General features: G+C 52.8%; 7 protein-coding genes; 4 read left to right on the forward strand and 3 right to left on the reverse strand.

Annotated features, from left to right (window-relative positions):
* Nucleotides 1-54: 54 nt before the first annotated feature.
* Nucleotides 55-1685, forward strand: RCC_03305 (related to pisatin demethylase; the record flags this gene model as incomplete). XM_023768595.1 has 3 exons in its annotated part: nt 55-977; nt 1026-1354; nt 1402-1685. The coding sequence occupies 3 exons, from the start codon at nt 55-57 to the stop codon at nt 1683-1685; spliced, it is 1536 nt and encodes a 511-aa protein (XP_023624363.1).
* Nucleotides 1686-2945: 1260 nt separating this feature from the next.
* RCC_03306 (uncharacterized protein) lies at nt 2946-12363 on the forward strand (the record flags this gene model as incomplete). XM_023768596.1 has 2 exons in its annotated part: nt 2946-11025; nt 11093-12363. 2 exons carry the CDS (start codon nt 2946-2948, stop codon nt 12361-12363), a joined length of 9351 nt encoding a protein of 3116 aa, XP_023624364.1.
* A 282-nt stretch (nt 12364-12645) lies between these two features.
* Nucleotides 12646-14193, reverse strand: RCC_03307 (uncharacterized protein; the record flags this gene model as incomplete). The annotated part of the gene is made up of 1 exon (XM_023768597.1): nt 12646-14193. The coding sequence occupies one exon, from the start codon at nt 14191-14193 to the stop codon at nt 12646-12648; it is 1548 nt and encodes a 515-aa protein (XP_023624365.1).
* Nucleotides 14194-14630: 437 nt separating this feature from the next.
* Nucleotides 14631-15756, reverse strand: RCC_03308 (uncharacterized protein; the record flags this gene model as incomplete). XM_023768598.1 has 4 exons in its annotated part: nt 14631-14859; nt 14913-15171; nt 15223-15382; nt 15442-15756. 4 exons carry the CDS (start codon nt 15754-15756, stop codon nt 14631-14633), a joined length of 963 nt encoding a protein of 320 aa, XP_023624366.1.
* Nucleotides 15757-16177: 421 nt separating this feature from the next.
* RCC_03309 (related to toxD gene) lies at nt 16178-17378 on the forward strand (the record flags this gene model as incomplete). XM_023768599.1 has 3 exons in its annotated part: nt 16178-16450; nt 16504-16787; nt 16847-17378. The coding sequence occupies 3 exons, from the start codon at nt 16178-16180 to the stop codon at nt 17376-17378; spliced, it is 1089 nt and encodes a 362-aa protein (XP_023624367.1).
* A 536-nt stretch (nt 17379-17914) lies between these two features.
* On the reverse strand, nt 17915-19299 carry RCC_03310 (related to salicylate 1-monooxygenase (flavoprotein monooxygenase); the record flags this gene model as incomplete). XM_023768600.1 has 4 exons in its annotated part: nt 17915-18669; nt 18721-18916; nt 18970-19108; nt 19157-19299. The coding sequence occupies 4 exons, from the start codon at nt 19297-19299 to the stop codon at nt 17915-17917; spliced, it is 1233 nt and encodes a 410-aa protein (XP_023624368.1).
* Nucleotides 19300-19763: 464 nt separating this feature from the next.
* RCC_03311 (related to bifunctional P-450:NADPH-P450 reductase) lies at nt 19764-23465 on the forward strand (the record flags this gene model as incomplete). XM_023768601.1 has 6 exons in its annotated part: nt 19764-20281; nt 20333-20426; nt 20504-21559; nt 21615-22029; nt 22100-23112; nt 23196-23465. The coding sequence occupies 6 exons, from the start codon at nt 19764-19766 to the stop codon at nt 23463-23465; spliced, it is 3366 nt and encodes a 1121-aa protein (XP_023624369.1).
* Nucleotides 23466-23789: the final 324 nt, after the last annotated feature.

Below are 23789 nucleotides of genomic sequence, written 5' to 3' on the forward strand. Positions count from 1 at the left end.
TCCATTTCATCTGCCATCATCGAGATCGACTAGAACACTGGTTATTCGAAAAACATGCCGTCTGAATTACTGGAGGCTTTGACCAATCTCTCCAACATTCGCTGGGTCACGGCGATTCCTGCAGCTGTGGTAATCTTCGTACTCTGTACACTTCTTTACCGATTGACACTTCATCCCCTTGCTGGCTTCCCTGGTCCCTTCGAGGCAAGACTGTCAGGATCATGGCGAAATCGTCGATACCTGAAAGGAAGCTGGCATGACGATATACTCCAGGTCCACGAGAAGTATGGTGCCATTGTAAGAATCAGCCCGGACGAGCTTTCGATTGTTGACGAGCACGCAACGAAGCAGCTGTACGGACATGGTTCAAAGGCGCTCAAAACAGAATGGTACGGTACCTGGGACAGCAAAGAATTCCCCAACTTGTTCTCGACCAGGTCCAAAGCGGAACATTCCTTCATGCGACGGCGTGTGTCTCCAGCTTACTCCATGTCCGCGATGCTTCGTTATGAGCAGTATATCCAGCCATGTCTTGATCTGATGATGGACGGTTTCAGAAAGCATGCCGATCAGGGCCATCCTGTGGTCATGTCAAATTGGCTTGATTGGCTTGCATTTGATGTTGTTGGAACTCTGGCCTATGGACAATCTTTTGGTCAATTGGAAACCGAAAGCGATAAATTGGGTTTGGGCAAGATGATTCACGAGGGCTTCTATGTATTATCCAATGTTGGCCACTGGATCGGGCAGAGCAGGATCCTGCAATCGCCGGCTTTTGGGAAAGTGCTGACCATGATGGGGGTTCCCAATCCCTTCGACACGTTCAACAATTGGACCAAGACAATAATCCAGGAACGTAGACAGAATGCTGGAAAGCACGAACGCTACGATATGCTCCAGCATTTTATGGAGATGAAGTCGACAACGGGCGGGCCTGCTACTGATGTGGATGTGCTGGGCGAAGCTGTGAATATCATGTAAGCGATTATTCCTTGATTGATGATCAAACTAACTCGGATTGATAGTGGCGCTGGAGCAGATACCACATCCATTGCTATGGGTACATGTTTGTACTATATTGTCAGACATCCAGATGTCTACCAAAAGGTCCAAAAGGAGATCGACGAGTACTATGAGCAGAACAGTCTACAGCGAGCCATCACTTACCAACAAACACAAGAACTGCCATACTTCACAGCAGCGGCCAGGGAGGCGATGCGCCTTATTCCCAGCATCACCTATCAACTGCCAAGAGTTATGCCTGAAGAGATGGTGGTGGCGGGCCGAAGTATTCCAGCTGGGACACACGTCGGTGTCAGTCCCATCGCGGCGAATCGTAACAAATCGGTCTGGGGTATGTGCTCTCTCTTTCCAGCATTCCATCGCCAGCTAACTCTGTAGGTCTCGACGCAAACGAGTTCAAGCCCTCGAGATGGCTGGAGAGCGAGGAGAAAACCCGCTACCTCAACGCCAATGACATGACTTTTGGCGGACATGGCGCAAGAATGTGTATCGGTCGTAATCTGGCACTTGTTGAAGTGCACAAGTTCTTGGGACAGTTCCTTCGCGACTTTGATGTTGCGTTTGAAGATCCCGAGAAGCCGTGGCGACTTCATTCGCAGTGGTTTGCGGTGCAGAGTGATATGCGGATGAAAATTACGGCGAGACGTGATAAGACGGCATGATGTTGCAGATGTGCCAGATTGCTGTGTCGATGAGATGAAATGAAATGTTTGTGGATGGTGGATAATGTGTGCATGTTGATGTCATGTACAGAGTCCTGAATGAAGTAAGATCCACTGTTGTTCCACCACTCCTTCCTCTCGATGTGAGGAAAGAAATGGGCTTTGGACATCTCGCAGTACCACGGGCGGTACTTGCACTTGTAGAGCCGAAGTTTAGCCGGCTTGGCACATTGTTCACCTCACGTCAAGACTCTCCTCTCACCATCGGACGGCCATGCTTTGCCTATCGTCGTTCGGGCCCTTKACTCTTCCAATAGATACCTGAAATACCATGAGGCCGCGGAATGTGCATGTCGGATACGTTTCCGAACGCTGGCACAGTCTCGCGATGAACAGCAAGACTTTCCGATGCCCCGGCTTGTGTGGCAGATACCATGACTCGGGCCGGAGACATATCCCCTAGATCCAAGGTCCCAACGAGGACTATCGAAAGATTCATCCTGTGAGCCCTCAATGAGTGAGGTGTGGAACATCCCTTCGACGCGGCCAGACTTCCACTCTTGGAGACATAAGCCTTCGAAGACAGAAGGCTCCGCTTCCAGGTACTGCGGTCTCTCTTTACTGTCAGATTCTATTTGTCCGCCCTGAGAGCTTTCGAAAGAAAACGCGATGCAGATGGCCGGTCGATGCATTTCGAGGTATTTGCCTGTAGCTGGCGCTATTGCACTCCTAACTCATCTGTCATGTGAGCAACTTTTCGCAGCAATGTTGAGGTGCTAGTCGTTTGCAGGAGTAATGCTTGCATGCGTCTTCACGCATTACCGCTCGTGTTCAGCAGGACCTTCATGTTTTTGTCCGTCCGGCGCTCGCGACTGTCTCGGGTCGGGTACATCTTGGAAGCACAGMATACAGAAGGCATGCTGCTCGACGAAGTGTTCCCTGCAGGATCACTTCGCCTTTGGTGGGTGATATGCGGCGAGCTGCGGCGGGTGGTATGCCTGCAGTGTCGCTCGCCTTGCAATAATCCCCTCCGATATTGACCAATGGCTCTGCGTGACAATCGAGGCGGAGCCACTCTTTGACCTCACTCTTCCTCCTCCTCCACTAGCGCGCCCTTCTTGCCGGCTGTTTCCGAGCTGCAGCAACTTGCCCGCGGACAAGCGACAAAGCTTCAACCTCGAACGCTCGAGGAACGCCAATTCATCAACATCACTTGACATTCCATCACCGCTTGGACACCACGTCTCATTGGTAATGGCAATGGCAGAGTTGACGGCGCCAGCTCTGACAGAGCTTATCAATCACGTTTTTCTTCCGCCGCAACTACCACAGCAAAGCGACTCCGGCAGCTTCAGCGAGCTCATGAAGATATCACTTTCTGCGCTTCACGCATTCTCAACAGCCTCAACCGCATATGCGGCGACCATCGGTGATGCGATTAGTCTTTTGACGATTTCACTCGCCATTCATCATCTTTCGGAGGACAACATCAGCGAGGGCCGGCTGCGGGACTCCCTCAGAGCTTGCCATCCATGCTTTCTTTTTTTGCGCGCACAAAACGCCGGAATACTGATCACTTACAACGATCACGACGATGTCTTCGTCGAGCAATTTGAGCTCTCACCTCGCAATGAAGCTGTCATGACAACGGAGGGTCGCCTAGTCCGTACATTTCCCGGATCGGCGGTCTGCATCAGCTCAGCCACCAGAGAGGACATTGGTTTCCAGGACACATTCGCAGACACACTGTCGTTGATGTGCCATCAGGCRGTCGGTGAAATGCAACCGCATGTGACAAAGACCGGACAAGCCAACGCCGAGCTTCGAGATACCACACATCCTGGTCTCATTTCCGAACTTTTTGTCGGAGGCTTCCTCAAGGGAGCTGGCAAGCCCATCAGCCTGTCATCTATACTCAAGCACACTCGAGATGATGTGCTGTTGAAGGACGCAAAGCTCCCCTGGCGGCGATCTGCCGCGTGGATGCTCATCAAAGTATCTTTAGAGCTGACGCTATCGCGCTCCACTGGCGGCTCTGCTGCGCTGTACAAACAGYTCATGGTTTTTCTCATGGCACATGTACTGCAACACGCAGTCGCTGCTGGTCTACCAGGCGAGACGCTTTTTGTGATGAACGCTAAGGTGGCGGGAAGGCTCGGAAAACTCAAGCATGATATTGCAAGCCCGTTGGCCACTGATCCCATACTCGATTACATTCGACAAGAAATGAAGACTGCCTCAGAGGTAGGACCTCGGCAGTGGACGGCCATTCAGAAGCGCAACACCCGATCGATTCCCATTTCAAGAACGTTGTCCAAGCCTGAACCGGAGCATGATATCCTGCACATCCTCCCCGTCCTCGATGATTACATACAGAAGCTGCGCAACCGACCGTTGGTCAGTGGTATCGCCGGGTTTGCGGGAACCCCAAAGCTTGTGAATTACGATCCGACCTCACTTCCAAGTCTTGCGCCACAGACGAATGACTCTGACTACGCCCTGGCCAATCTACAACAGTTTGAAATGTGGATCAGTTTGAACCTTGAGCATTGGTCGCGACTGAATGGCGCACAACAGAACGCGTGCAGCCGTTTGCGTCATGTGCTCGAAGAATACCATACCGTCGCCCGCAGAAGCTACAAGGACAACCCGGAAGCAATGTCATTCATGCTTCTCACCCTGCTGGAGATTTGGGTGGCTTGCGACCAAGTCGCCATCAGGATTTGCGCGTTGCTACGCCAGTACAGTCCTGGAATCCCACAAGATGCTTTCCAGAACCTTATTCTCCCATCGAAGGCTCAAATGGAGAGGCTACGTGCCGTCGAACTGTTACTAGCCAACCGTACGACCAACAGTGTGTTCCCAGCAACCGAGTTATTTGCTTTAAGCAGTCCYTCTGGATTTGYGGTAAAGTACTTTGAGCAGTCTCCGGCACAGCAGGATACCATGCGGCAAATCTCCGCCAAAGCAAAGCGAGACAGGGAAAGAAAGCTCATGAACTTCGCCAGTCTGAAGGCAGATTATGCACGACTCATGAATCTTTACAGCACAAGTGCGTGTGACTTCGTGGATGTCGTTATCGACGACTGGGAAGGATTATATGAGACTGAGAGCAAGCACTCGAGCTCATGCGCGAAATGCGCGTACTTGGAGCAGGCGAAGGGCCTAGAAATCACAATCTTCGAAGARCCGCTCCCATCGAACGATATTAAGGCCAAGGCCATCGTGTTTGAGCTTGAAGTGCCCACCTGGTTTTCTGGTTGGCGAGACGCTCGAACATTCTTGCTCCGAACCGTGCTACAGGGAAAGTATGCAGGCTCAAAACCCAGAGCCCAGTACCCGCTTCACAAGGATTCGCATCTGTCTGCCTTCAAGACCTTAAAACACTCTCCGCGAATCACTCTGTTGTCTCAGGACAAGCCAAACATTGTCGCGCATTATCGAACTAAGCGTGTCGGAACCTCGACCGATAGCGATGTCTGCAAAAAGAGTGGGGTGAACTACGAGTACTATGACACCAAGGATGGTGTATTTCTTGGAGAGCTACTGTACGACAGGAGCAGTCAGCTTGAGTGTGTGTACAATCTTCCCAAATCTCTGAGAAGCTTCATATTCCGTCCATCCGCGCTTCCCGATGGGCCTTCACCCAATCTCGTCATTGCAAACCAGGACCAGTGTCCAGACAACATGACGCTGGATGAATTCAAAGAGCTTTGCACCATCCCACTCGGCCACAAGATACAGTGGCAGAATATGCTGCTTCAATTGAAATCACCTTCGGTGGATTTCAAGAAACCGGAGACAACACTGGTGTTTTTGCAGTGCTTGTACCAGACTGGGCCTTCGAACAAGACTATTGTTCGTGCCAATCATGAAATACTACTCGAGTACACATTCGCTGTGGCGCTGCTTGAAGCTTTGGACACTGCGCTGCAGAGAGTAAAGGAAAACTGGGAGTCGTCTCAGGCCCTCAGCATCTTCGTTGCGATAGCAGCCCGGGTGCTTTCGCTCAGTGAGTCGACCAGTATACAACGTGGCTGCATTGCATTTCTCAGCACTGCGCGAGAGGTGGCACTCGGTTGGGTGGCCCTTCTGCGGGACAAGACATTCGTGGACAGGAGCGTTGAGGTTGCCCTCATTTGCGCTATGACTTTCGACATTGACACTGTCCACCTCACCAAACTTTTGGAATCGTCTGGCAATGTGTCTTCCCTTGTGCAGCTCTCAATCACCGTTCGAGAGGGTCGACTCGCGTCTTCCCCCGAACCATTTTTCCGGCTGCTGCAATCAAGATTCAGCAGACTTCTACATCGTGCAAACACAACGCTCGCTGCCAATACCAGTGCCCACAATGGTGTTGATCTGGCAATCCAGAGCTCGTGGTCTGCCTATCGTTCTGGTATGGCTTGGACGACAGTCTCGCCAAAGTTGGACTACTGGCTAGTAACAAAGACTGCCGCAACCTCAAACAGCGAGTCACTTACTGTCCACTTCAATACGATCACTGGCGAGTTGCTCGTCAATGGCTTGCCCATGGACCGACCTCCAAAGCAGTACGAAGATGCCACGCTGTACCGGACATTGTTTGGTCAAGCTGCAGTGGAAGTTATGCCTTCCGCGGTCCGTGGCATGCGCTACTCTACTAAGGAGCTATTCCATGGACGCAGCGTCAACCTCGGTATGAGTGATGGAGGCGATCTCTTAGTGCAGACATCTTCCGTCGCAGAGACATGTGAGATCATTCCTGCTCGACTGTTGAAGGACGATTTCCCTGCGTTTTTCACGGACAAATTCATTCATGTCTATGATTCGTCCGAACATTCAACGAGCGACGTGGTTGAATTCCGTCCTGTCGGCACTCCTTGGAGCAGTGGTACATCTGGCGTGTGGCACTTGCGGAGATGCAACGATAGCTCTCGATGGAAATTGACTCGACGGGACGGAGATGCCCTCATCAGTCTCATCAGTCTCAAGAGTGAGACAGCGAAGGCAATAGCAAAAGTGCTTCAACCATTGGCACGTTCCAGCCAGATCCACAATATTTTGCCCGCGAGCCGGGCCACCAAGGAAGCTCGCATGCCCATGCCCATGGACATGGATATCGAGATCCCCGATCTACGGCTAGGCTTCTCACTTGACAGGAAGGATTATACGTTACGATCACACCAATATCGCGAGATGAAAATCGACATTGATCAATCTCTTGGCACGCTTGTCGGTTTCGAGAATAAATTGATGCTCCGGACGAGATCGAAAGACCAAGCCGTGCGTCGCATGGTGATACTCCTAGAGTCGTCTCCAGTATCGTACATCAGGGATGAATCGAGCGCTCCTCATACCACAGTCTCAATTAAGAGGACCGCACGAGACGTACGAGTGCACGCCTTCGACGTGGATGCACAGCTAGGCCGGTTGACTGGATCTGGAAGTCTTGATAGCAAGTTGTTCCTCGCGCTGCTGCATGCAATCACGACTTCATACCTGCCTGATCCTCTCACAAAAAAGACCGGCACGGAGCAGGCTTTGGCAGATCTGGACTCAGCTGCCACGAGATCGTTCGACACACTCACGGAACACAACATCTCACTTCTGGCACAGATTGCTAGTTTGACACCCGGTCGTTCATACTACCCTCAAAACAAGCGTGTCATGCAGCAAGTAGAGTGGGATTCGAGGCTTGGCGTCCTCGCCCAACACGGGGGCTTCTACAAAACAGTGACGTCTATTTTCGAGCAAGCCAAGCGATTTGGAGTTTTCGATCCAGATTCAAAGCCAAAGTTTCCGAGCCTCAGCCGGACTGACAGAGATATCCTCAATCGTGACTCTGCCCGATCCTCCTCATTCAGAGTATCTGAGTTTGGTGCAGAAGACCACACCGTGGTCAAAGATGTCTCGTACAAAGCTAGGGATGGCGGCCACACGCATCGATCAGACACCGCCTTCCTCGCGTCAAGTTTTATATTTGACGACAGGAGACGCCTTCAGTGGGGCATGGACGATGGCGATCATCTCTGGGATCTCATGCCTCGTACAGGGACGGTATTCGGCGACCCTGTGAACTTGACGGAGTTGAAATATGACTCCAAGGTTCTCACCACTTGGCGAGATTATGTGGTTGGACATTGGCCTGGTATCCACGAGGCCATGAAGAACCTCCAAGATTCCTTCTCGCAAAAGTTCAATGTTATGATGTGGTTGTCGACACTGGGCTACTCGCGGGATATCGACCTTCAGGTCCTCCAGACTTTGGCCGCGTGCTTCAACTGTGAGCTCGTTCAAAACGTTGCCGCACCTCTTTCTCTGGTATTCTATCCATCGCGTGGCAAGGAGATCGATTGCAATCAACTGCGTGGCGTTCTCAACCAATACACCGTCCCATATCGACGCACAATTTTGCGCGAATCGGGCGAAAAGTTCAGAACATGGCAAGCTCGCGATGCTACCGAGAAAAGAAAGCATCAGGAGAATGTCGTACGCGCTATCAACCGCGTTGTCAATAGCCTCTTAGGACAAGGATGTCCCGCTGTGCCATTCGCGCCAGTGATCAGCACATTGCCATTTATCGCCGCCTTTGTTAACGTTGACAWCGCCATGGACGATGTGAGGAAGCTTTTCAAGATCTGGTCCGACAACTTCGAGCTTCACAGCTATCTATGCAAGGTTGAGGCAGCAGTGCGCCTTTACCCCAAGCGTGAAAAGACCGTGCCGGCTGCCCTACCGCTCATTCCATCCGCTTACTCAAGGTCGGACGGTTACATATCGATTCAGCGCCTGTTTTCTGTGGCAACGGCACCAAGCATACTTGCAGAGAGTCCCATTTTCGATTCGCCGCCAAATCATCTCGAGCTAGCGCAATCTACGCAGCGCAAATCGCCACTCCTAGAGAAGCTGATTAGCAAGCTTGGACATTCCACTGGAGACTCGAGGTACATGATAGGCTATGTTGAAGATCTGACCAAGAGTCTGGGCTCCTTACGTAGTCGGGAAGACGGAAACATTCAGGCTCAACACTTGACTGAGCAGGACCTCATTGACCATGTTCGGAATTGCTTACGACATGTGACAGCAATCTTTGACGCCATGGCCTCCGCATTGAAGGAAGGCAATGAAGACTCGGTGCTTGCCAATCAATTTCCGCGGCTTTCACCGATGTTGTTGCTCTCTCAGCTCAGCCACGGGAAGTGGTCGCAGTTGAACTCGGGATGGCGCGCCGCGATTGTGAAGTACGGTGTTGCAATCACTTCACTACAGCGAGCGGAGCGCATGTTGCAAGCTTTGCGCAAGGGCGGTACTGACAGCGCGGACCTAATGGATGAGTTACAAAACCCTGGCCACGGGAATTGGGACCCTCTCATATATCCCGAATCGCTGTTGGTCGAGGTTGAAAGTGGCATCATGATCCGAGATGTGCAAGAGAGCATCGCCGCCAAGATGAGAAGCCCTGAGAACGGCGACAACACCACCATGCAATTGAACATGGGCCAAGGTAAGAGCAGCGTAATCGTCCCGATCGTCGCTTGTGCTTTGGCAGACGGATCGCAGTTGGTCCGCGTCATCGTAGCCAAACCACAGTCAAAGCAGATGGCCGAGATGCTGAAGTCCAAGCTCGGAGCTGCAGTTGGGCGACGCGTCTATTACATGCCCTTTTCCCGTTCCCTAAAACTGGATCGCGCGGCTGCGGACACCGTCCTTGAGATTTGCCAGGAATGCATGCGAACTGGCGGAATCCTGCTGGTTCAGCCAGAGCATATACTAAGCTCCAAGCTCATGGCTTTGGAGAGCTTCAATCGTGGCAAAGAAGAAGTCGGCCGATCCCTGATACGTACCCAGGACTTCTTCGACTCTTCTGCTCGCGACATCGTCGATGAGAGCGATGAGAACTTCAACGTCAAATTCGAGCTGATCTACACGATGGGTGCCCAGCGGCCTGTCGAGGGCAGTCCAGATCGGTGGACTCACATCCTACAAGTCTTGGAACTTGTCAAAATCAAAGCGCCAGCAGTATTGGCGCTGCTTGGAAGCTCTTCTATCGAGATTCACGACGGCGCTGCTGGAGCGTTTCCACGCATACGAATCTTGAAGCCAAACGCTGAGCAGCTGTTGCTCCATCTCGTCGCGAGACACATCTGCGACTTTGGACTCGACGGCTTCCCGCTTGGTCGGCAGACCAAAAAAGTTCAAGATGAATTGTACATTTACATGAGTCAAATGGATCTGACGGGCGAACAGAGCGATGCTGTCCAAGACGCTGGTTCGACCGGATTTTGGACGGACAGCACCAAAGGAACCATCCTTTTGCTGCGAGGTCTACTTGGTGGAGGCGTCCTGGCTTTCGTCTTTGGGCAGAAGAGGTTCAGAGTGAATTTCGGTGCATCGAACAGCCGGATCCCTCCTACAAAGCTGGCAGTTCCTTACCGCGCAAAGGACAGCCCTACTCCGCGCTCTGAGTTCAGCCATCCCGATGTGGTCATTATACTGACCTGCCTGTGCTACTATTATGGTGGTTTGAGCGATGAGGAGCTCTTTACTTCTCTTGCTCATGTAATGGACTCCGACCAAGCGGACAGCGAGTATCAAGCATGGGTTGCTGACGCTGATCAACTCGATCCAGCCTTTGCTCAGCTTCAGGGTATTAACCTGAAGGATCGCAAGCAATGCATCGCTCGACTTTTCCCTTCTCTCAAACTCGGGAAGACGGTGGTGGACTACTACTTGTCTCGGATTGTGTTTCCGAAGGAGCTAAAGGAGTTTCCCTTCAAGTACTCAAGCTCGGGTTGGGATCTCGGCAAGAAAAAGGCGAAACCCATTACCGGTTTCAGCGGGACTAGCGACTCTCGCATCGTACTTCCACTAAGTGTCACCCATCTGGATCTTGAAGAGCAGAACCACACCAATGCACTGGTCTTGGAGTACCTTCTGCGCAAAGAGAACACGGTCAAGCACATCCCATCTCTTTTCCAGTCTGCGCAATCCGACGCACAGATCATCCTTTCTGCAACTTTACAGTTGGAGAATTCTCCAGAGGTCATACTCGATGTGGGCGCGCAAATCCTGGAACTGGACAACTTGCAAGTCGCGAAGAAGTGGCTAGAGATGCGTAGAACTTTCGACAATAGCAAAGAGGCCGTTGTATTTGTGAACGGCGACGATGAGCTCTCTGTGGTGGATTGTAAGGGTCGAGTCGAGCTGCTTCAGACTTCTTCGTTTGCCTCAAGACTCGGTGCTTGCTTGATCTTCCTGGACGAAGCTCATACCCGTGGCATTGATTTGAAGCTTCCTAGCCTCTATAGTGCTGCGGTCACTTTGGGCGCCAACCTGACGAAAGATCGTCTGGTACAAGGTAAGAATCTCCAATGTCTAGAAAATTCGTGGAGATGGAACAAAACGGCTGACTTGAAATCTTCTAGCATGCATGAGGTTGCGTAAGCTCGGCCAGGGACAATCTGTAGTCTTCCTCGTATCAGAAGAGATCCGAGCTAAGATTCAAGACTGCACCGCAAAATCCGACAGAGATCCCATCGAGGTCTTGGATGTCTTGCTGTGGGCAATCTCAGAAACGTTCGCCGAAATGCACAGAAGTATTCCGCAGTGGTCTGTGCAAGGCGAGAGGTTCTTGCAGCAGGAAGAACTCTCGATCAAGTGCCGTTGGAACGGGAAGACTAATTACTCTTTCGAGAGATCGGAGTGGTTTCTGGCTCCTGAGGCTCAGTCCCGCGAAGACCGCTATCGCCCTCGTCTAGAACATAGAGACTCCGCCGATCGATTGGCACACTCTACCAATCCGATGCTACGAAAAATTGCTGAGCACTGTGGGATGTTCAAGTATCTCAGGTTCAACGCGAGCACTCTGCAGGAAGAACAAGAGCGCGAGCTGTCTCCAGAGATCGAACAAGAGCGGCAGATCCAGAAGACAGCCCCCGCCAAGCCAGAACAGCATACTCTCGAGCCCGATGTCATCAGATTCGCTCGCGAAGGTGTTCTGCTCTCCGGTTCCAAAGCGTACTTTCCCGCCTTTGACACGCTGCGAGAAACCAGTGGAGCGCAGTCGTTCAAGGTGACATCCTTTGCAGGGAACCTCATGGTAACCGCGGATTTCGCCCGTACCGTCGTGAAGCCAGGCAAATCGTACCGCTCCGACCAATATCAGCGTTCGGTTCAGTGGATCATCTCCCGCAAATACGGCAAGGTTGATACATTGATGATCATCAGCCCATACGAAGCCAACCAGCTCGTTTCAGAGATTGCGAGCTCTACCAAGACCKCACTGCACTTGTACAAGCCACGCTGTAACTCGGGCTTTCCGACCTTGGACAGATTAGATCTCTACACCGTCACTGGAGGACAGCAATCAGCACCAACCATTCCGCGCGCGCTTGCGATTGAGCTCGGTTTGTTCGCTGGCCAGCTTTATATTAGTTCGTTTGAGGACTATCAGCGCATCTGCAACTTTCTCGGCTTGACTGATGGCGCGACACCGCCAGGTTGGAACGTCACTCCGGATGGCTTCATCATGTGGGATGGTAAGAAAAAGCGTCGTCGATCCGAGAATCCCGTGCAGTTTATCAAATTCTTGATGAGCTCCGTTCGGAGAAATGGACAAGGAATTTCAAAGACACATATGGGTGGACTTTTGGAGGGACGGGTCTTCCAGCGCTCCGACTTTGAAGATGAACAGTAGAGAGCGGTTTGGAAATTGACAGACAGTACAGTGCAGGTGTCTGCAAGAGGTAGAATGCTTTCACCAACGTCAATTGGGACTACAAAGTTCTTGGCGTTAGTAGACTCCAAATCAGGCCTTCATATGGACTTTATTGACTTCGACATCACGGCTTCTTGCAAGTACTGTCTAGCATATCAAAGCAATTGCCATTTCACATTCCCATTCGTTCTTCGTAAAGTTCTCGTCATCACCGCATCATCCTGTAACTATGCCGGTACTGCCACTTCGCCACTCATCTCATCATTGAAACTTCTCTCTGGGATAAGAACTTCCCGACTGTCCATGTTCCTGATATTGCGGAGGCGGTGCTGCCGACCCGTAGGCTCCTGGTTGATAACTCTCGCCTGCGGGCTGGAATCCGCTCTGCTTGTTCGGTGTGCTTTGATATCCCTGTGCGGCCTTGAGGTCCTCCTCGGGAATGACGCCTCCGTCGCCTCCGCCAACGACGACCTGTCCCCCACCTCTGACTTTTCCAATAACCATACCCTTTGCCACACTCTTGATGACCGCACGCCGTGACACACCAGCGACATCAATGTACACCAAACCCACGTTCTTTACGCCTCCAGCCAGATTACCAGCTAGACTTCCAGCCTGCTCTCCCCATTTGTGCCCGACCACCGTACTTGCTGCCCCGCCACCAGTCTCTAGCAAGGTCTTCCCGCTGGTTGCGATACCGTCCATGACAGTGCTGAATGCGATGAGAGATTTGTTGAGCATACCCGGCTTGTAGTCGTCCTTGTCCAATGGTTTCCCATTCTCATCATAGCCCTTGTGTGGCCGCTCCTTCTTCTTACCAGCAGCTTTGGCGGCGATGTTCTGCACGGTGTTGCTCAGCTGCCCCACAGTCTTACTCGACATGCTGGCAGCGCCTTGTGTGAAGGTGTTGATTTTGCGAACACGCTGGTGGGTTGCTGGCGCGAATTCCATGGGTTTGGCGTTTGGTTTTGTTGATTTGGTGAAGTTCTCCGCCTGGTTGGTGAGCATGTTGCCAATGTACGAGCTAGTGGTGACCAGTAGACGGGACGCCGTCGCAGCATTCTGAACGATGCTGCTGTCTTGATAGGCGGGATGCCTGGCCATCTGGAGATAGTCCTCGGACACGGGCCGGACTTCGATGCGCTTACCGTCGGCGCTGACCTCGATCTCGACGGGGTCCTTGCTGCCTGGCTTGAGAGACGACGATTCCATAATCTGCGTGGCATTTCCCAGCTCCCCTACGACGGAGCCGTTGTCCTCGTCAATGAGGACAATCTCTCCGTGCTGTCTGCCACCCTTTTCATCCGAGGAATATCTACCACCCGCCGCGTAGTCTGAAGGATTGTACGTGCTCTTCTCCCCCGCTCCATTGGGCATGGGCGGCTTCGCGCGTTCCAAGAAGGCCGTGCATTGCGCCAAGATGGTCTCAAAGGTGTCGACATCGTCTTGGGTCACGCCGGCGCCGATGCGTGGGAACTCGATGCGTGTGAAGGCCCCGGAGCCGTGTCCCAGGTCCCAGCGGGGGATGAGATAGCTGTGCGGGGGTTGATGGTAGACCTGCGTGGTGGCTGGTAGGGGAAGATCGAGCTCAGGCGGGAGGTTGAGGTGGAGATAAAAGTCTTCGTCGGCGATTTCGTTCTGCGGCACCGTCGTGCTGAGGTCGGCAAAGGCCGAGCTTGTCGGGACCATGAGAAGGGAGAGTGTTTGTGGGCCGGACGGGGTGAGGTCTTGTTCTTGTCCATCTTGGATGTGATAGGCCTTGATGCCCTTGATCGCATAGAGCAGCTTGGGATCGTGATGGCTGCCCATTGTGACCGCGAGGGTTCAAGTTGAGAGCGTTGGGTCGTTGTTCAATTCAGCTGGCGCGTCAAGTGGTGTGTATATGCTAAGGTAGTGTATGTATTGCAGGACGTGGATCGCCACGACGTCGTGCAGCCCGGTTTTTGAACAGAGTACCGCGTCCCAAGAACTATTGACGTATCCAAGCGGGGCTTAGCGGGCAGGGCAGTGCACACGACGAGGGGCAATTCTCAGCCACACAAGAACGAGCACGACAACATCCGTATGATCAAGATCAAGATCAAGGTTGTATTCACATGAGACAAATGACATTGTAGACCTGCTTTTTGACATTCCCGGTCGATGTTGAATTAAACCCCCAAAACGCAACCAGACTCCGTTGAAGCTGTGCACATGAATATATAGGTATGCTGTTTACAAGAAAGACTCCGCCAAAACGAACGCTTTTACGACGCCACATCGACTTCCTTTGGAAGGGTGAACTGGTTTCTGAACCTGTTCAATAGGAGCTTTCCTACCGTCGAGCGGTCGGGATCGTCTGGGTTCAATGGGTTGGTGGCGTTGGAGTCGCCGTGCCAGAATGTGGCACAGGACAATCTTTCGGAATCAATCTTGTGGGTGACTCTGTGCTTTGCGCTCTTGAAGCGTCCACCGGACCACTTGGCCACCATGTCACTGTGTTCGAGTCAGCCACTGTCATTCGCTTCTTGTCCCGCCGAATCACTCACCCCATGTTGATAACGTAAACGTCTTCGATTGCAGGTACCGAAAGCCACTCGCCGGCTTCACCAGCCTCGGTATCAAACACCTCCAATCCCTCCTTGCCAGCCTGTTGCAGCAGCACGGTAACGCCGCCAAAGTCTGTGTGTGCGCCCACTCCGAACTGACCCTCCACCGCATCCTTCATGGGAGGATAGCGAATGTTCTTCATCTGCACAATCGGACGCTTGGCGAACACGTTCAGCATTTCCACGGGGTACCCGAGACCTGACAAAAGGTTAACATCTGACCTCAATCCTTGTGACCGACTTGACCCACCTTGGAGTAGGACCTCCCAAATCGTCCTGCCGAGCTTGCCAGTCGTCTGGTAGTACTCCCAAACCGKGCCATGGAAATCTTCCTCGGGAAGGTCAGGCCAGACGTTGGGACCATAGAAACCAGGAGGCTCGAATGGGTCTTCACGTCCGATATAAAAGGACTTGACTCAAGTCAGCAATCAACGCGACTGGATTTGAAATGTCCTGCAGTGGCGCCTACCTCCTTGGAGTCTGGGAGCGGGTCTCCATCGCGCAGCGAGTCACCAGAAGACTCGTAGCCACGTCTGCAAGGATCTTTGAGGAATGAAAGCTTCATCTTCTCTTCCTTTGGCAGACTGAAGAAATTGCTCAGCGCTTGGAGATGCGCCTTCTGCAATACCAGAGGCACGCCATGGTTTGAGAGCTGGAAGAAGCCATATCGCGAGCACGCCGCCGACACCTCCGCAATCACTTTCGCCTTGCTCTCAGCGGTGGCATTGGGACCAATGTAGCCGCTGAAGTCAATGAGCGGGAGGGCGTTGTCCATGGGTGCCATGGTGACGAGGGTTAACGTCGGGCGTTGGTTATCAGGTAGGGCAAGACGAGTCCTTGCGTTGCCAGTGCCAGCTAGGATAACTGTGTCGGTATTGGAGGGAGATACAAGTATTCAGCACAGCATCAACGTACTGGTATGGGCATGTGACGCAGTCCGACCACCGACCGACCCCGAAGGTTCGGGGATTTCCTGCCAAGCGTTGGATCCCGGAATTCCACATGTCGGCGAGCGTCTAGATGTTTTGTCTGGGATGGAGGATGGGTGATAGATTAGATCAGTGAGAATGAGTAGGTAAATAGATGAGAAGCGACGCAGCCTGTTAAAGTTGTACTATCATTTGGACACTGCATCACTCACCTAATCCTACCCGCTGGTTCCAACACAATCGTTTCAACACACAAGACACCGTCGATTGATAAACATGTCTATTCCTCAGGTTCAAACAGCGTTGGTTGTCCAAGGACCAGGAAAGCTCGCAGTGGTTCACGATGTCGCAGTTCCGGCCCTGGAGTCTGATATGGTGCTTGTCAAGACGGCAGCAGTGGCGATCAACCCAGCAGACGCCAAGATGCTTGACTTTAGCGCAGTCCCTGGAGCGGTCCACGGATACGATTTCTCCGGTACTGTTGTCGCTCTGGGGGAGGATGCAAAGGCGGAAGGCAAACTGCAGGTTGGAGATCGTGTCGCCGGTTTGGTATGCCTCTATTCTTTGAGATGTCTGCAACGGCGACTTACATTTGAATGCAGGTCCATGGAATGAATGTCAACAAGCCTGGCATTGGCTCCTTTGCCCAGTATGTTGCCGCGTACCACGACCTCCTGCTGAAGATTCCAGACTCGATGAGGTTTGAGGACGCAGCCTCATTCGGAACTGGTCTCTCCACGGCCTCGTTGAGTCTCTTCCACGAAATGCGCGTGCCGGCCACGCTGGAGCAGCTCAGTGCCGGGGTCCCTTCCAAGACCGGGGAGTTTGTGCTCGTGGCTGGAGGTAGTACGGCGACTGGTACGCGAGCGGTGCAATTGTTGAAATTGTTAGTTGTGCACTCCAGGATTGCTTCATCTTGAACGTCAGCTAATATAGGCATTGCAGGGCCGGACTGCGTCCGATCGCCACTTGCTCTCCCTCCAACAACGACCTCGTTTTGAGCTTCGGCGCGGAGAAGGTTTTCAACTACGCAAGCCCAACGTGCGCAGCGGACATTCGCGCTTACACTGGAGGCGAGCTCGGCTATGCACTGGACTGTGTTTCCAGCGCGGAGACGACGCAGCTGTGCTATGGCGCGCTTGGACGTGCCGGTGGTCGCTACGTGGCACTTGAGCCATTCCGTGACGCCGTTGCACAGACGCGGTCCCTCACGGTGGTGCCTTCCTGGGTCATGGTCCTCACCATCTTCGGCCACAAAGTCGATCTGGATGGCGAATACGGCCGAGAGGCACGTCCAGAAGACCGGGCTTTCGGTCGCGATGCATTCGCGGCGGTTCAGACTCTCCTGGACCGTGGACTGATCACCACGCATCCTGTGAAGGCGCTACCCGGTGGATGGGAGGGCGTCATTGAGGGCGTGAACACCATCCGTACTCAAGCGCTCTCGGGTTACAAGTTGGTGTACGCCGTGGCGTAAAGTCCGGTGGATGTAACATGCAACATGATGTGCATTGAGCAGCATTCACAGATTGAGCAGAGTCGGAGTTACGGAGGTCTGGGAGGTCTTGATTTGACGCTAGCTAGTGAGATTCACCAAGGAAATACACCGTATCAGTACCACGATCTTGCGCRTCAAGTGTTATTGACGTTTCATTCCGATCGCAAGGTAATCTGAGATTTGTCGCGCATCGTCCACGTGTTTTCCATTCGGTCTCTCGCTCGGCCCCGCATCTTACTCCTCCGCAACCCAACCTCACCCGACCGAGACAGCGTTGGAAGATACCCTACCTTACAATCGTTCGACTGTCGGTGGAGTCACACCGCAAGGCCCTGCTCGTGAGCGCCAAGACAGTCGTGTCTCCTACCWTGCAGAGTCAAGACATTGACAGCGCAGGCGTCCCGACGGGGATGGCAACGTGGAAACCGCACGGGAAAGACACGGGAAAGCTCATCTTGAATGTGATTTGTGATAAATGTCTCTCTTCGATCACTAATCCATGGGCCAAGCATACTCTAGGCCTTGATCTCGACCAGCTCAATGTTCTCCCATGGCAAGGGCTTCGCGTCTTGCCTGGCAGATACATACTTCGACTGTCCTTCCTTGCTCTTCTGGGAAGACTGCACGCTTCGCGAGGTCCTCACCGCATCAGACCCACGCTCGACCATTTCGGCGTTGAAGTCGGCAATTGCCGCCTTCATGGTTGCAAAGTCCTGGCCCTGGACCTTGCCCAGCGTCCTTGACAGCAGCATCGCGTCGACGAGCGTGTGGTATCCACCCTCGCCACGGAAGGGAGTCATGGGATGAACCGCATCGCCGATGATGATGACACGCTCGGCAGGGAGTGTGCCAATCTCGTTGTCCATCTCCAAAACCTTCCACAAGTGCGGCTCTTTCTTGATCCCAGACGCCGGAGTCAGTTCGAACAGCTCCCGGAACTTGGGTGGCATTACAGAGGCGGCCTTCAAGACGTGATCGAGCTTCTCTTGCTGCGTTGCGGTTTGGAGCCAATGATCTGGCTTCGCGATTTCAGTATCTGGCTGCATGAACWTCCAGTAATGGCGGCCTGAGATTCCATTCGGCAGCGTGTGGTGAAGCCCGCAGAAGTTCATGAAGCCAAGTCGAGGATCTTGGTAGATGTAGGCGCTGTGGCCGAGCTCCAGTTGGCGTTTGAATGCGCCGCCCTCCAATGTGACCTCGCCGACAATAGCAGCCAGGTCCACAATCTTCAAGAGTTCGCTACCTGGCTTTCCCAATAGGTGTGTTCGCACTAGCTGCTGTCAGCAAATCCTACTCACTGCTACACCCGTAGTGATCATACCAGAACTGTTGATTCCATCGGCTCCAACGAGAATGTCTCCCTTGGCGCTCGTCCCATCTTCAAAGAAGGCCTCGACGCCATGATCATCGTGGACGATGCGGCTTACACGCTTGCCCCATTGGATAGGTAAATTGGTCGCAAGAGTTCTCCGCAGGCGCATGCGTTCTGCGCGTACAATCGGCATTTCCGGCGTGTCCTATTCCAGAGACTGATCAGTACGGCCTTTGAGACCTGCTGAAACACGCCTACCTCAACACCGAGTCGATCATCTCTGCCGGGAAAGTATAGTCCAATCTGAGCATTGAGCTTCAGAGGGAGGAGATGGTTTGTGGACTCGGCCAGCCCGGGTACATCATCTGGAAACGCTTCTGCCAGCTCATCGAGGATACTGATGCACTGTCAGCTTGGCTCAGCCGGTTGCGTGTTTGAAGCTTACGAGTGCAGAGCAATGGCCCATCCTTGGAAACGCGAATTCTCATCTGCGTCGCGCTCAAAGATCTCAAATGAGATGCCCTGCTTGCGAAGACATTGGGCCAAGGCAAGACCACCAAGGCCCCCACCGACGATAAGAACGTGCATCTTGCTGGCTATGAGATTGCTGAATTTCCGAGTACCTTGAGTAAAGAGATGTGAAGTCGGGAACAAACCTGGAGAAGTGGATTGAGTTATACAGGCGAATCAGTTCAGCCCAGCAGGCTAAGACGACATTCGTYGACAGGGCGAATCATGAGTCCATGATTCATCACTCGTGTTCATGAGAATCAAAACCCTGTCCCGAACATATAATACTTGTTTCACGGCCGCCGAAGGAACGCGAGTCTCTGTGAGTTGTGTTATCAAAGCACCGAAGATTCGGTCTCGGTCGGAGGTCCGGCCGCTTATGCCAAATTGGGACACCCCAGATTTAGACGTGGTATAGGCCCATACTACTGACGCTGTACGAGCCTATAGGCTACACCAAAAGGGGTCGCTGTTTTGAATACTCCTGGTGAATACCACATCACCTGCTGCACCAAATTTGACTTCCAAGGCTTGTCATAACGATGGCTACCTTGAGCGTGGTCAACGCCAGTGCGTGTCCTGCACACATCGACACAAAGTCAGCCACAGTCACCGAAGCAGTATGCCCGGTATCCTCAGAGGACGACGACGAGAGCCTACCGGATGGAGAAGAGGAACAAATTGATCATTCCAAATTGGTTCCCATACCGTCACCACCCACCCAGAGCTACTATGGACTGCTGGGACACTTGCCAGACTTGGATYGCACGTGTGCAGTGCGATCTTATTGGCAATTCATGGACGAATACTATCCAATCTTCTCTCTGCAGCTGGGCGTTGCTTTGCCTCGTGTCTTCGTAGGCAACCGTGAGCTTGTCGATGAGATGGCAGACGACAGTCGATTCATCAAATACACCCACCGCTTGCATCAGTTCATGAGACCAGTCTTCGGCGATGGTCTTTTCTCTGCAGAGTCGACTTCCAAAGCCTGGGGTAAGGCGCATCGTCTGCTCAAACCAGCGCTGGGCCCGATCGGTCTGAGCAAGATGTTCGATGATATGTAGKGACTGCATCCCCCCGACGGTTTCAACATGAACTGACATGATTTCAGGCAGGACATCAGTGCGCAATTAGTCCTGAAATGGTATCGAATGGGTGACAGGGAGATTGAATGCATCAAGGACATGTCCAGCTTGACATTCGATGTAAGTGAATGGATATCTTGAAAGGAATCCAGGCTCTGCTTTGCCTGTTGCTCTCTGTGTGGCTGACCGCGATCTAGACCATCGGATTGTGCGCTTACGGCTACCGCTTCAACGAGTTCTACTCCCCGGATCCGCATCCCTTCAACACGCAGCTGAATGAGGCAATCGTTGAATCCGGAAGGCGCGCGAACAGACCTGATCTCGTAAACCTTTTGTACTACAAGGAAGAGGCGCACCGACAAGAGAACATTGTCAAGATGCGAGCTTTATGCAGCTCCATTATCCAAGAGCGAATCGACAATCCCAAACCGGACGCCAAGGATCTTCTGAATGTCATGATCAACGGTGTTGACAAGGAGACTGGCGAGCAGCTCGGTTTCGAAAACGTAATGTATCAGATCCCGACTCTTCTTGGTGGTGGCTACGAAACGACGACTTCGACACTCTGCTTCATCTACTACTTCATGTGCAACAAGCCAGAAACTCTCCGCAAGGCACAGCAGGAGGTGGATGAGGTGGTTGGTGATGGGGTGCTGCAGTACGATATGGTCCGGAATTTGAAATACCTCGACGCGTGCATGAAGGAGGCACTACGACTCCAACACCCCGTCAGTCTTCTGACGAGATTTGCCGTAAAGGACACTGTGGTTGGCGGCAAGTATCTCATCAAGAAGGGTCAGATGATTTCTGGGATCTGGCGCCACTTTCACCGCGATCCGAAGGTATGGGGCGAAGATGCTGATGAGTTCCGACCTGAGCGAATGCTGGATGTGAACTTCTCGACCTTGCCGGAGAACGCCTGGAAGCCATTTGGGGATGGAATGCGTGCGTGCATTGGACGTGGTTTCGCTGAGCAGGAAATTCTCATCAACATGGCCATGGTCTTCCAGAAGTTTGACATTGAAAAAGTTGACCCAGACTACGAGCTGAAACTGAAGGGACAAATGGGTGTCAAGCCGATTGATTTCTACATCCGCGTCCGACCACGACCAGGCCGCGGTCTCATGTTTGGTATCCCTGGTGGGGTTCAAGCACAGCAAGAGAGCGCGGCCGCGACTCAGCAAAGCAAGAAGCAGCAGAGGACCTCACCTGAAGTCAGGCGATCGATATCCGTCCTTTGGGGCGGTAATATGGTAAGGCATCATCCAACATCCAATTGCAACCCTTTGCTGACTCTGTGCTTTCCAGGGAACGACCGACGCTCTGGTTCAACAACTAACAAAGTATGCTTCCGACTTTGGCCTCGATTTGGAAGTTCAGGAGCTGGACGATGCTGTGGAGAAGCTGTCCACTGACAAGCCGGTCGTCATCATTACTCCATCCTACGAAGGAAGACCGCCTGACAATGGCAAAAAGTTTGTGGCTTGGTTGGAGAAGCTTGCGGCCAAGAAGAGTAAATTGCCACCGGGCACCAAGTATGCCGTTTTCGGTGTGGGCAACAGCGACTGGGTACACACATTCCATCGGGTACCACGTCTGATCGACGATACATTGGAAGCTCTTGGCTGCGAACGGATCCTGGACGTTGACTTTGCCAATGTGAAGCGTGATCTCACTGGTCCATGGGAGGCATGGAGCGAGAAGTTGTGTCTGACTCTTTCAGGTGCGTCCAAATTCTTCTATACCAGACTGGCACTTCATTTGCATCTTACTGACGCTCTTCATCTTCACAGGAACCACCAAACAGGAGCTGTCTGAAACCATTGGAGTCGATATTGAGATCGGAAGCAGCACATCCGCCGCGCCTCAATTACCTGATGGCGAACAGATGACCGTCGGCATCATCACTGCATCGCGCGAGCTGGCAGATGCGTCAGTCGGTGCCCCAAAACATCACGTTGAGATCCAGTTGCCAGAGGGAGGCGCCTACGAATCTGGAGACTACCTCCTTATCCAAGGTCGTAACCCGGACGAAACGGTCTCCCGAGTGATGAAGCGGTTCAAACTCAGCTCCGGAGATCTCATGACCGTTCGCTCCAGCAAGAAGGACTTCCTTCCTGCACGCCCAGTCTCCATTGAGCATTTCCTGCGCAGCACAGTCGAGCTTGCGGCGCCCATCACACAGCGACAGCTCTCCATCTTGTCGACGTACGCGGGAGAAGGCAGTCAAGCTACATCTCAACTTGCAGCAATGTCCGAGGAAGCAGCATATCAACAACTCCTAGACAAACGATACTCGATCATCGATGTTCTGGAGGAACTCCCTGAGCTCACACTGCCCTTTGGTGTCTACATCGATCTACTCCTCCCGCTTGTTCCTCGCCCATACTCCATCTCATCCTCTCCCATCCACACAGCTGACGGGTCGATTGCAAGCTTAACCTTCGATGTCTTCGAAGGCCCAGCTACAAGCGGGCACGGTACATTCCGAGGAGTCGCCAGTTCCCACCTCGCAAGTCGTTCCTTGGGAGACAGTGTGCAATGTCTGGTGCGCCCAACCAAGCTTGCATTCCGTCTACCCGCCGATCCCAGCACCCCGATCATCATGCAAGCAGCAGGCACAGGCATTGCGCCCATGCGAGCCTTTTTGCAGGAACGCGCAGCTCTGAAGAAGAAGATGAAGAAGAAGAACCAGTCAGGGATCCAGTTCGGGCCCGCGATACTTTTCTTCGGATGTCGCCATCCCGAGAAAGACTTTCTTTACGGCCCCGAACTGGCTGCATGGGAGAAGGAAGGTATCGTTGAAGTAAGTTGTAGACACAGAATGCTTCCAGAATTTTACCCGAAAAAAAAAATGTAAATCACTAACCTAATCCCTCTCAATCACAGGTCATCCCATGCTTTTCCAAGCCCGATGACGGAGTAACAACGACAGGCAGATATGTTGCTGACGCTCTATGGGAACATCGCGATTGCGTCTGGGATCTCTTCAATAGTGGTGCTCACGTATATACCTGTGGAAGCGCGGCCAGACTGGGTCGTAGTTCTGCCGCTACTTGGAGACGAGTGGTGATGGAGAAGTTGGGCAAGACGGAGGCAGAGTCACACGAATGGTTAGATGAGATGAGGAAAGACCGATACATTAGTGACGTTTGGTAGATAGAGATCGATCTTGAGAGAAGAGAGCAGAGCGCAGGGCTAGGTCGAATCGTATGAACTTTGGCTATCGGACATGTGAAAGCTCTTCTGATAGATGGGCTCGGAGAGCCACTCAATCTAGGGCCCCCTTCCCCCTTCTCCCCTCCCTATCATAGCCCCGGCAATTGGCAAATATTGGCGGAACGGCGCTAAATGCTGAGGCTTACGCGGGACGGAGCACTACCTAGGTACGGTGGGTGAATCCTGCGCGGTACCTGGGTAGGTAGGTAGTAGCCTCGTGGCGCCACGCGCTCATGCTAAGCTCGAACTCCACAACAGCAAAAG

Source organism: Ramularia collo-cygni, assembly GCF_900074925.1.
Source record: "Ramularia collo-cygni strain URUG2 genome assembly, contig: RCC_scaffold04, whole genome shotgun sequence".
Lineage (NCBI taxonomy): Eukaryota > Fungi > Ascomycota > Dothideomycetes > Mycosphaerellales > Mycosphaerellaceae > Ramularia > Ramularia collo-cygni.